At 31.0% G+C, this 12,544-nt stretch overlaps 5 protein-coding genes across 5 annotated transcripts; 2 read left to right on the plus strand and 3 right to left on the minus strand.

The window, feature by feature from the left end:
- Positions 1-328: 328 nt before the first annotated feature.
- Positions 329-1,597, minus strand: PEX3 (Pex3p; the record flags this gene model as incomplete). The annotated part of the gene is made up of 1 exon (XM_011275776.1): positions 329-1,597. One exon carries the CDS (start codon positions 1,595-1,597, stop codon positions 329-331), a length of 1,269 nt encoding a protein of 422 aa, XP_011274078.1.
- A 393-nt stretch (positions 1,598-1,990) lies between these two features.
- Positions 1,991-2,678, minus strand: LRP1 (Lrp1p; the record flags this gene model as incomplete). The annotated part of the gene is made up of 2 exons (XM_011275777.1): positions 1,991-2,259; positions 2,492-2,678. The coding sequence occupies 2 exons, from the start codon at positions 2,676-2,678 to the stop codon at positions 1,991-1,993; spliced, it is 456 nt and encodes a 151-aa protein (XP_011274079.1).
- Positions 2,679-4,242: 1,564 nt separating this feature from the next.
- BN7_3622 (uncharacterized protein) lies at positions 4,243-5,901 on the plus strand (the record flags this gene model as incomplete). Its single annotated transcript, XM_011275778.1, has 1 exon — positions 4,243-5,901. The coding sequence occupies one exon, from the start codon at positions 4,243-4,245 to the stop codon at positions 5,899-5,901; it is 1,659 nt and encodes a 552-aa protein (XP_011274080.1).
- Positions 5,902-6,419: 518 nt separating this feature from the next.
- Positions 6,420-7,868, plus strand: UBX5 (DNA protein crosslink repair co-factor UBX5; the record flags this gene model as incomplete). Its single annotated transcript, XM_011275779.1, has 1 exon — positions 6,420-7,868. The coding sequence occupies one exon, from the start codon at positions 6,420-6,422 to the stop codon at positions 7,866-7,868; it is 1,449 nt and encodes a 482-aa protein (XP_011274081.1).
- Positions 7,869-8,001: 133 nt separating this feature from the next.
- GEA2 (Arf family guanine nucleotide exchange factor GEA2) lies at positions 8,002-12,387 on the minus strand (the record flags this gene model as incomplete). The annotated part of the gene is made up of 1 exon (XM_011275780.1): positions 8,002-12,387. The coding sequence occupies one exon, from the start codon at positions 12,385-12,387 to the stop codon at positions 8,002-8,004; it is 4,386 nt and encodes a 1,461-aa protein (XP_011274082.1).
- Between the last annotated feature and the right edge of the window lie 157 nt (positions 12,388-12,544).

Below are 12,544 nucleotides of genomic sequence, written 5' to 3' on the forward strand. Positions count from 1 at the left end.
CGGGCGCCAGGCCGGCTCCTGCCGGAGCCCTGCCTAGAGTTTTTTTTGCACTCTACTATTAGTATAGTACATATCGGATTTTTAACTATATTTCACTTCAAATAGAGCATTCTTTTATTTGATGTACTTTTTTATTGGAATTAATAGATCAAGTTCCATATTATCAATAGTTAGCCTCATTTATTATGTTCTTGTTCCAGTGGATATTGTCACCATTAGGTCATTTTAGGGGTATAGGAAATTCGCGGCTACTATAAGTGCTACACAAACTGCATAGTCTCTCATATAAATTCATAATTAATTATAGTTTTATCACAAAATATCTGATTCATATTTCAAAATTAGAGTACACACTAGCACTCAATTCATCTAATTCTGTAACTTTATCCATATTATTAATATAATCACTTCTTGTACCATTTTTAAAATCATTTGATGCTTTTGTAATATTTGCTAATAAAATTGCTAATTTAACTTTAATTTCATTTGGTGATTCTTGTGATGGATCTCTTGATGATAAAGTTAATGCTATATTATTTAATAATGTTGTAATACCAACATTGATTAATGAACTTAATACAATAAGACTTGATGATGATTGAACATAATTTTTAGTTTCATCAATTAATGTACGTAATATAGTATTATCTTTTGATAAAGTTTCAATGTTTTCTTCATCTAATGTTTGTTGAACAACAAAAGTTTCTAAATTTTCTGGTGGTAATAAAACAGAACTTATAAAATCTAATTCATTATTACTATTATTGGTATTTGGTGATTCAATAATTTGTTGAGTTTTACTTAATAATATAGCAAAATCATCTAATGATAATTCAGCTCTTGGATTAATTTCTTCAAATACTTCATCAACAGCAGATTTAACACGTTCTCTAATTTGAATCCAACCACGATTTAATAACCACCAACTAAATGATAAATAAGCTTGTTCATTAACATAAAATAAACTTTCATTATTTGTATTATCAACTAAATCAATTCTTTCATTAAACCCATGTTTTGTTGCTGCAACTTTTAATGCATCTTCTAAATATTCTCTTCTTGCTAAAATATTCAATTGTAATCTTGTAAATAAAATTAATAAAGCATTTGAATATAATAAAGTTAAAAATCTTGTTAAACTTTGACTTTTCAAATCACTCCATAATTCATTTTTAGTTTTCTTCTCACTAGTTTCACCATCAACAACTTGATGTTGTTGTTGTTCAGTTGTTGTACTTGAATTATCATCACCAATAGTACTAGCACCAATTCCACTACCTCCAAGACCCTTTTTATCTAATCTTCTAGCTTGTAAAGCTTTAGTAATCTCTTCCACAGGTAAACTATCAAAAATAGGAGAGGCTAAAACAGGAACCAAAGCATATATGGTATATAAAGAATCTTTTTGAGTTTGTTCAAATCTTCTACGAATTTGTTCCCTTGAAAATCTTTCTTCAGCTAATTTTAATTGATAATCAATAAATTTTTGTTTTAAAAATCCAATACCAAAATATATTATTGCAATGATACTTGAACTAATGATTACTTTCTTTCTATTTCGACGGAAAAATGATGATAAAGTTGAAAATATTGTCATGTTTTGAATATTAGGGTGGGGCAAGAAGAGCAGCTATTAATTTAATGAGAAATTAATGTTTAGTTTGATTGATGATAATTGACCTGCAATATTTGATCCCAAAAAGTGATCTGAATTATAAACTTTAAGGATTATTTGAAAGCTTCAGACAATTAACTAATCCAATTGTACTCTTCCTTCAAAATGTTGTTGATATCTGTCTATCAATTCTCATTTTCAATAAGAGTCAATAATATTCGCGATCAGCAAAATCTTGATTAAATAAGCAGGAAATATAATTAACCCGGAGTGATGGGAAACTATACTATAAATTAAACTACAATTATTGAATAATTTTATCTATTTTAAGATGTTATATGATTGAAATTATACCATTGAATCAGGTGGTGGCATTCATTTTGTTGATTTTTTTTTATCCTTTTTTGGTTTCTTAACTTTATCATTATTACCAATTTTTTTATTTTGTTTATTCCTTATTTTATCATTATTATCTTTATTATTTTTTTCATCAGAATCATTATCAGATTGTTGAAATTTTGTATGTTTACCTTGGAATGAAGCTGAACTAATTGCAGGTTCTGGAGTTCCTGTTATCACTGTTGAATTACCTGTACCATTATTTAAAGCAGCTTCAATGAAACGTTTAGCAGCTGCAGTATCAACTTTATTTTCTATGGGTATGTTAGTATGATTTATTCATTTATGAGAGTTGATATGATTATACGTACCTTTCTTTGGTTCTTTAGCTTCTTTAGCTCTATTCATATAAGATTTAACTCTTGCAAGATCTTTTGAAATTGGATGATTATTTGTATCAATACCTTTTGATTTTAAATAAGCTATAATGTATGTTAATATATAATTCAGATTGAAACTGGGTGTATTATAACTTACCAAATGATAAAGATGTCAGTATATAAGCATAACCATTTGCAATTTTAATTCTTTCATGTTCATCAGAAGTTTCATTAATACGATCTTCAAATGATTTAGCACTTAATTCTTTGATAGCTGGTTCTAAATCATCAAGAGAAGCATCAAGTGCAGTGATGTATTGCTTTATAAGTTCTTCGTTTTCCATTGTTATAATTTATGTGAAATAATTTTTGATGGATTGAGTATCAAATAATGTTTTATACTAGTTTAAACGGTTTCTATTTTACCAGCTTATAATTTTTTTTCTAATTTAATTAGAAATCGCGCAAAATTACCGATTTTGGTTTTTTCGTCTTATTAGAATTCGCAATTACTATAAATGGGAATTGCGTTTTTGTGTGCAAGAAAAAACGTAAAATCTAAAAAAAAATAAACAGTGAACATTTTTAAGTTTCAGGCTTTCAGCGCGTTTTACTGTTTGTTAAATAAGAACTCAACAATTCAAAGCTTAGTTTTACCAGTTTTTGGTTACGGTGGGCAGAGAAACTAGTGAAGTACATAGGGAATATGGAGGCTATTAAAAGTGCTATATTCTACTCTACCATATCCCAATCCTGCTTACCATGGTCAACTTTGTTCTCGTAGAGCCATCAAATCTTTAACATCTGAAAATTACGAGATGATCGCGCAAAATTAACCCTGCATCATTGAAAGCTTAAACAAGTTGAGTATACTTTGATCGTGTGTTCATGATTATTGAAATGCCATGTGCTAGGTATCCAATAGCTACTCTTACCATTTACTATGGTTTGATATATATATATTATCATCCTAATGGTCTACAAGTGTTGTAATGAGAGTTGAACAGATCGTTGATTTTCTGTTGCGCGACAAAATCTGAAAGCAACTGATGTACCTGAGTTCCAACATTCAAGCCACTAAACTTTGTATAGCTGATTAACTAAAACAAGATCTAGCACATATATAATGAAAAGATATAGAGAATTATTTGACTACCATTCGTTTAATTCCAATATATCAGTAGAACTAGCTCCTCACATCAAGAGTAAACTCACTTGTAATTAAGCCCTTCTCCCATTCTGCACAAATTCCACGGGTAAATAGCCAATGTGTAAATTTATATGTTGGCTTTAAAATGCGTTGAAACTGGAAACAATCAATTGAAGAAACAAAGAGAAACAATCAGATTGAAACAGTGATATTTACAAACTGAAGTCAGTAATCGAGGTAAGTTGAACATCTATACACTTTTCTCTATCTGTGTCTTAAGAATCCAAAGTTGTCCTGACTTAGCTGTGCACAATTTCCTGTCCAGTTGGTTCCTGCTCCAGTGCTTTATCGATCGATTCAACATTGTCAGATTCTTTGCAATTCGTACCCAATTTTAACCCTGAAAACTCGAGAATAACACTAACAAACACACAGAGTACAACTACATCAACTATTCAATCCCATAATCACTCAAATCATAAGATAATCAGGATTAAAACAACCCAGATATAATCCCATATTTTCGCTTATCCAGTTGTCAATTACACGAAATTTCCGAATCCGATTTGCAGAAAGCTTTTTTTTTCTTTTTCCCTAAACACTTTGCATTATTCTTGTGTTTCCAGCTTCAACGTCAACAATATCAACAATTTAACAAAGAAACTTAGGTAATAGCCTTATTCAAAACAATAAAAAGCAGATCTGATATCATAAGTGTGAATACTAGTAATAAGTGAACATAATCTTGTCTGGCAAAAATGTCTATTTCTGAAACAAAAGATGAAATATCACTTCAAAAGAAGAGGAAATTATCATCTATAAATATGGATGATTCTTTAAATTCTCAAGATGTTGATCAAATATTAGAGAATTTAGATGAATTGAATGAAATCAATGATATTGAATCAATACAAAAAAAATTACAAGGTGATTATAAAAATTTAGCAAAAGAATTTGGAAATTCAAGATTATCAAGAGTGGAAACTTTTTTGAATAATATAGAAAAATTACAACTTCAATTGAAAAAACAAAATGATGATTATGAAGAATTCGTCTTGAATAATTTACCTTTATTAGATCAAGAAACAAGCTCAGAATCTATAAGTACAGCTGAATCAAAATTAAATAAACGCAGGAAAAATGCTTCACAATCTGAATTAATTAAAAGAGCTACATCTCCACCACCTGGAACTCCAATATCACCTCCATTAGAAAATATACCCATATTTACTGAATCTTTTGAAAAAATATTGGATCCTTATAGATCTAAATTAAAAATTTTAAAATCAAAATATGATTATGAATCTGATTTAATTGAAAATTCAACAAGATCAAACGTTGAATTAGTTTGGAGACAAAGTATAAAAGATCGTATGGATTTGAAAAAATCAATAAGATCATCAACAGCTCAAGACCTGATTCGCCTAGAAAATGATTATTATAATGATGATAAATTATCTAAATTAAGTCATTTAGATAAAAGATTTAAAATTTCAACTAAAAAAGTTGGTGAAAGGAAAAATTCAAGATATGCATCAAATGAACAAATTAAAAAAGTTGATCAAAGAGTTAGAAAATTTAATACATTTTTCAGTACTGATAAAAAACCAATTTTTGAAGCTTTTGAAAATGAAATTGAATATGATTTAGATTTAATTAAAAATAAAATTCAAATCCCAATAAAGTTAGAAAAAATTGAAGCTAATTATTTATATCAAGAACAACCTTTGAAGAAAGAATCTATTGGTCCAACTACAATGACTGATTTAGTTAATAATGAAATTGAAGAAAGAGGTATATCTGGTATAAATTTCCAATTTCCAAATGGTCAACAACAACATCAACAACATCAAGTTCCACAAGATTCTCGATCTCAAAATAATACACCTAATACTGGATTCACTCATATCCAACCAAAAGGTGAATTACCAATGCGTCATCAAGCTAATCAAACCATTTATGTTGGTTATCCAAATTTACCCCCACAACAACAACAATCATCATCATCATCACCAGGTCTTCAATCTCAACAACAACCACAACAACAACAACAACAACAATCTCAATCCCAAATACAAACACCTCAATCACAACAACAATATATTCCTCAACAACAACAGCAACAACCACAACAAGGATTATATCAACATCCATCGCATCAAGGCTATATACAACAACAAACACAGCAGCAGCAGCAGCAGCAAGCAGCTTATGGTCAACCTCAACAACCTCAACAACCATCACCTTATTTGCAACAAACTCAATATCAATATCAACAAACTTTACCATCAGGTTATTATAATCCACAACAAGTACCACAGACTACTTATTATGCTAGTAATGTACCACAATATGGTCAATATCCTGTTTATACAACAACTGCATCATATCCACAAGTTCAACAACAACCACAATGATTATTAATTTGTTAGTATTAAAGAAATTTAAGAAAGAATTTAAACATCGAAGGAGTTCTATTATAGTATATTATATTTGTATTATATAACTGGATTGAGTATAAATGAATAATGTTAATTTTTGCCATTGATTGTAGATCTATTATATACATATTCGTTACTTGATTCACCTAACAAAATGTAGAATAAAAGCCTCTCTCATCATGAAGTTGTTGGTCTTCAAAGTGTTGATATATAGTTAATAAATGATAGTATTCGGACTCCCGTGCTCATAACGCTTTTCCTCGCTCGGGATTTAAACAACATCATAAAAATACTCAAATTGCCACAAGATATTGAGATCATTACAAGAGAAGAATTTGGAATTCACTTAGTTTATGAGAGACATTACTCAATCAGTATAAATTGATCATATAATCTTAATTGAATTACATAACATATAGAAGACACAAGAAAACAAAGAAAAAATACTATATTTATAATACATAAAGTCAAATCGCTAAATATCATAACCCATAATGTCTGAACAAGTTGATACGTTCTTAGCAATCACAGGTTCTTCAGATGCCCAAGCTGCAGAAACATTCCTAGAGATGGGTGGTGGTGATTTAGAAGCTGCAATTGCATTATTTTTCGAACATGGTCCTTCAATTGCACAACAATCAGGTGGCGGCGTTGCTTCTTCTTCTTCAAATAATTTCAATAGTGCTAATGATGAAGATGATGCTGCTTTAGCTGAAAGATTACAAAATGAAGCATACCAGAATCAACAACAAAATGAACCAAGAGCACCAGATGCTGCGGTTCATGAAAGATTAGTTGGTGGTGATGATCAATTTGGTGTTTTTCCAGGTACTTTTGGTGGGATTGGTGGTTCATTTAATGGATTATTAAATCAACAAAGATCTTCAACACCAAATAACTTCTTTGGTGGTGGAAGACCAGGGATTTTCAATCAAAGAGATGATTTAGATTCAGATGAAGATGATAGAGTTGTTGAAGTTGATAGTGATGGTGAAGAAATTTCCACTGGGTTAAATGAAACTCAAAGAAGGTTAGCAAGAATATTTCGTCCACCTTTTGATTTGATTGAAAAAATAGATTTAAATATGGCTAAACAAAAAGGTAGAGCTGAAAAAAGATGGTTAATGGTTAATATTCAAAATAATGGTGAATTTCAATGTCAAGTTTTAAATAGAGATTTTTGGTCAACTACAAGTATAAAAAACATTGTTAAAGAAAATTTCATTTTTTTACAATATCAACATGATTCATCAAGTGGACAAGATTATTCAAATTTTTATCATTTCCAAGATTATCCACATATTGCAATTTTAGATCCACTTACAGGTGAAAGATTGAAAATGTGGTCTGAAGTACCATCAGTTAATAGTTGGATCCAGGAAGTTAAAGAATTTTTGGATCAATTTTCATTAGATCCAGGTCATATAAATCCAACTGTGGAACATAAAAAGAAAGTTGATCCTTCAACTTTAACTGAAGAACAACAAATGGAATTAGCAATTCAACAATCTTTAGGAAGTAAAAATCCAGATGATAAAGATGATGTTAAGATCTTAAACAGTGGTGATCAATCAGATCCGATAGAATTAGATGATGACGAGGAAGATGAACAAAAACCAAAAGAATTATCAGATGAAGATAAATTCAAACAAATAGAGGCAATTGATCATCCAGAACCTGAAAATAATCCAACAACAACAACTCGTGTTCAAATTCGTCTTGGTGATGGTTCACGTCGTGTTCGTAGATTTAATACAGATGATAAAGTTAAAGTAATATATGAAGTTTTAAAAGCAACAGTGGATCAAGTTAAAGAAGGTCAATTGTTTACTTTAACAAGTCAAAGGGAAAATTTATTTAATAAATTAGATGAAACAATTAATGATGCTGGATTGAAAAATGCTTCAATTTTATTAGAATTAGTGGATGATCAAGCTGAATAATAATATATAAAGATGTTGAAATGAATCCCAACCACTTTTGGATAATATTAAGTTATTGTAGTCGAATACATTACGCATATTATTAAATCTCATAATACCTTTTTTTGAATTGTACATTAATATATAATAATCACTACTCTACGTCATTCTCTAATTTTGTGGCATCTTGTTCTTCAACATTTTCCTCGTTTTCTTTCTCTTCTGCGGTTTCATTAGCTTTCAATTCATCCTTTGTAACTTGCTCTTTTGCTTGATCTTCTGATTTAAACTCCTCTTGACTAACAACAGGTGTTTCAGTCCCACCGATTCCATTTTCTTTATCAATGCTCTTTTTTTCTGAAATCAATGTTTGTAATTCAGATTCAATCTCTGGATCTTCTAAATATTGATTGAAAATATCTAAAATTTTCAAAAAAATCTCATTATCTGCTTTCTTTAATTTATAAGAGTGAATATAAACTTTGGAAATTGTACCCAAAATATCACGTTTTGGAACATCTTCATTTAATAATGGAATTAAACCATAATCAAAAATACCACCTGCAGTGACTTGATCAGTTAATTCAATTTTCAAGACAGTATCTTCTAAAGAACTTAAAGCATATGATCTAATTTGATGACATGGATTCACACATTGATGTGCTAATGCTTGAATCAACGCATATGTTTCCTCCTTGGAAAGAGAATCTTTAATGTCAATCAGAAGTGCTGTTAAACTTATAGATCTTAATGACAATTGAACAATCTCCTGATATGGATTTTCCTTATCAACAACATGACCACTTTTAACTAAACTATCATATTCGGATTCCCATTGACCACCAATTGCACCAACTGAAGAAATTTCATCTAACAGTCCAAGTAACCACATGAAGTTAACACTTGTAATGGATTTTGGTGATGATTTCAATAAACCTTCAATAAATATAAAAACTGCATTTGAATATTGAGATAATGAAGCAATGTTTCTAAGCACTTTCCAGAAGTTTTCGTAAGTCAAAACAGAATCACTGTGTGATGATCCTGAATGTGCTAATGTAAACAAAGGTTGTAATATTTGTGCTGATTTCTTTTCCAAAAGTGTTCTATCGACAGTTGTGATTTGGTCGATTGTGTTATGAATTGGTTTGGTATCAGAGCTTGTGTACCCAGAGAAAAGAATCAACTTATATGTCAATAACCTCAAACGCATTGATTGATTCAATCTTTTATTTTCTTTATTAGCTTCAACTTTTTCAATGTAGCTAATCAATTTAGAAATATCTTGTGAGCTTGAATTTGATTCTAATGTAAGCACAAGTGCACTTTCTAAATGGAAAAACACATCTGGCTCAAACGAATTTTCATTTTCTGGAGTATGCTCTTGTGGTAACGCGGCAATAATAGAGTGAAGAATGCTAAATTCATTACTAGAAGTGATATTTGGATTCTCAAATAATTTATCAACCCCACATGATTTGATACAGTCTAATGTGGATAATGTGTTTTCAACTTGTTCATCTGTTGGTTCGTCATCTCCCTTCAAATATGATGCAAAAGTTGAGAATAAACCCTTCGTAACAGATGATCTAGTTAATGAAACTTCAGGCCTTATTTTTGGTAACTTAGCAAGTTTATACTTGGATTGGAATTCAGGGAATAAGTCAGGTTCAATCAACCCATTTTGGTACAATGTTGAGATGATTTTGAAGACACTTTCTATACCAGCTCCAAGTTTCTGATAATCTCTCCCTAACACTCTGAACAAAACCACTGTTGAGATTTGAGCCTTAAAGTCTTTACCAAAAGCAACAGATGTTTCACTGACAGTAACAGATTCACCACCTTCAACTTTAATTCTTGTAGTTTTAATTCTTGATGATGTATCAAGTGGTTGAGCTGGTTCAGTCAAGCTAGTTAGCTCTGCTAGTTTCAAAACTAATCTATCCAAGTAAGCATTTAAATCATAGAATGAAGAAATTTGAGCTAATTTATCAACAGTGGTCATCATTTTTGTAATAATTTGGTCATCAACTGCAATTTCAAAAATTTTGAAAACTGTATCACTAATAGAATCAAAAACAGATTGGAATAGTGCTTCATTGAATTTGGCAATCTCGTTAACATTGAATTGCTCCACTGCAAAAAACTCATCAGTAACTGAGATATTCGCAGCAATTAAATTGTTCCAGGAGTCATCAAACCATTGTGATGAGCCATGATGCTCTTCTGGCATAACAATTTCTTTATCATGAATTGATTGATATATTTTCTCCAAATACCAAGCAGGGAAATCACCTTTATTATACACACCACGTAAATTCTTTTTATAATCTTCAAGAGTCATATGCGCTTTGATGTTTGGGTTGTGTAAATCAGTATTCAACATAATCACTGAGAAACTCAAAACAAAAACAGCATCTTCATCAGGCTCAACTGGTTCTTGGATTTCATCTGAAACAACATCTATAACTTCCAATGAGGCTTTTGATGTTTCGATATTATCTTCTGATTGTTTCTCTTCTTTCGTGAAATCCCCATTCACATCATTATCTTCTTCTTTAGCACCCTCATTTACAGCAGAGCTGAATTGCCCATAGTTTTGACACTCAACATATCTACCTGCAAAATTTTCCACAATTCTTTCAATTTGTTGTGCTTCACCTGGAAGTCTGAAGGTTTTCAAAATTATTCTCAAAGCTTCATCTACTCTTAAACCTTTGAAGTCAAATAAGGAATAGAAATGCTTTAGTACATCAACATTATCACGTTTAGCAAGAAATTCCCCCAAAACCTTCTTATCCAATCTACTTGATTTCTCATAGAAAAATGTCGCAACCTCATCCAAATCAGTAGCTGACTTGATGAATCCTTTATCTTCTAAAGCCTTAAGACCATCTTTTGGTTTCTTGTTGAAAATCGAAGTAGCACCAATAAATTCTTTCTTCTTTTGTTTCTTTAGAAATAATTCATGTGGTTCTTTTAAATCATCTCTATCAGTAATCTTGATATGCTCATAGAGTTTATTAACAAATGATACAATACCCTCCAAGCAGATCGGTGGAACATTCTCTGTTGTGAATAATGCACTTTCTGGTAAAGATAGTTGTGATAGAAAGCTAATAAAACTCACTGTCAAATCATTTCTATGAAAATTACAGTCGTAATTGATGAATAAATTAATAAAAAATGATGGAGATCTAGTCCAGAGAATTGAAATTTCTTCCACTAAGAGCTCTTTAGCTGAAAGAGACTTTTGATTAAGCTCAACCGGGGTGGACTTACCACTTGCTGCTGGTTTCTTCTTGGTTTCATCTTGTGGTAATGTAGCTTTAAAAATTGTAATCAATGTTAGCTCAATTTGTGGTTGTAAATGATCACCTAGAGTGAGAGCTAATGTGGTAAAGAGCTGTAAAGCTGCTTGAAGAGTTGGTAAAGAGTTGACGTTTTGAATAATATTCAATGTGTGCTTGAAGACCGGATCAGCAACCAAGTGCAACAAGCTTGGAAATGATGAGAATCTATCCCCAGTCATTTCAACAGCTGTGGATATTAATGAAAAAGCAAAAACTTTCGTTGATTCTGTATGTTTGAATTGATTCTCAGGTGCAATCATTGAAATCAAAATACCTAAAAATTGTTTCACAGCAGTAAGACCAAATGGTTTATTTCCTTGGTTTGTAACTTCAAATGACTTTTTAGATAAACCAACATCATCATTCGTACCTATGGACTCAACCAATTGGTTTTTTGTGTAATCTTGTGTCTCCTCTACAACATGATGATGTTGCTCTGGTTCGATAGCATCTAATCTTCCAAAAATTTTGACTGTAACACTGTACATTGATAATTCTGCAGCTTTTCTCAATACTTCACTTCTTCTTTTGTTACATGCTAACGATAATGAAGTCTGCACAACCTCATATATAACTTCATCGGATAGTAAATCCCCAAGCTCTGAATTGATTATGGTCTCAAGCAAATTAAGAACTTTTAATAACACGGCGTCATCAGACGACTGTTCAGAAGCTTCAAAACGACAATGTGTGAGGGAACTGATAATATGTGTTAATGTGAATAGAAGATTCTTGGATTCTGATGAAATGATGTTATAACTCAAGAATTTCGATAATGAATCCAACGCTAGTGATGTGATTGCACCAGTTGTTGAACTTGACTTTATCACCAACAAGAAAGGTTGAAGTAATGTCAATGAGTCAATTTCTTGCAAGTCCTGGGCACTGTTTAACATAAATCTCAATTGTATAAATCCAGATAATAAAGGATCATTTATAGAATTGTTTGTTGGTCCATTGGTATTTGAACCGAGACCAAATCTAGCAGTTTCATTATCTTCACTGAACAGCTCACTTCCTCCATTTCCTAAAATGGCGGCAACCCCTGATTGGGAATACTTGGATGTCTTTCTCATGGATGATGATATCAGTAAACATTCTTTGATGACAACTGTGACTGGATCAATAGCTATGTGAGCATTTGTTTTGAGGACACTTGTGGGTTGATCTGTTGAGGGTGGCATTATTGATGGTCAAAATTGTGTATCCAAAAGCAACAATTATTAAATCAAAACCAATGGAGGAATTTAATTGTACACACAAAGTTTTGCCTCTGAACAAGATCAGGTTGGTAGTTGAAATATAGTTGTTGTTCACCTATAATTTGTGTTTTCGTTGAAA

The sequence above is a fragment of the Wickerhamomyces ciferrii genome, contig 00107, assembly GCF_000313485.1.
Source record: "Wickerhamomyces ciferrii WGS project CAIF00000000 data, strain NRRL Y-1031 F-60-10, contig 00107, whole genome shotgun sequence".
Taxonomy (NCBI): Eukaryota; Fungi; Ascomycota; class Saccharomycetes; order Phaffomycetales; family Wickerhamomycetaceae; genus Hansenula; species Hansenula ciferrii.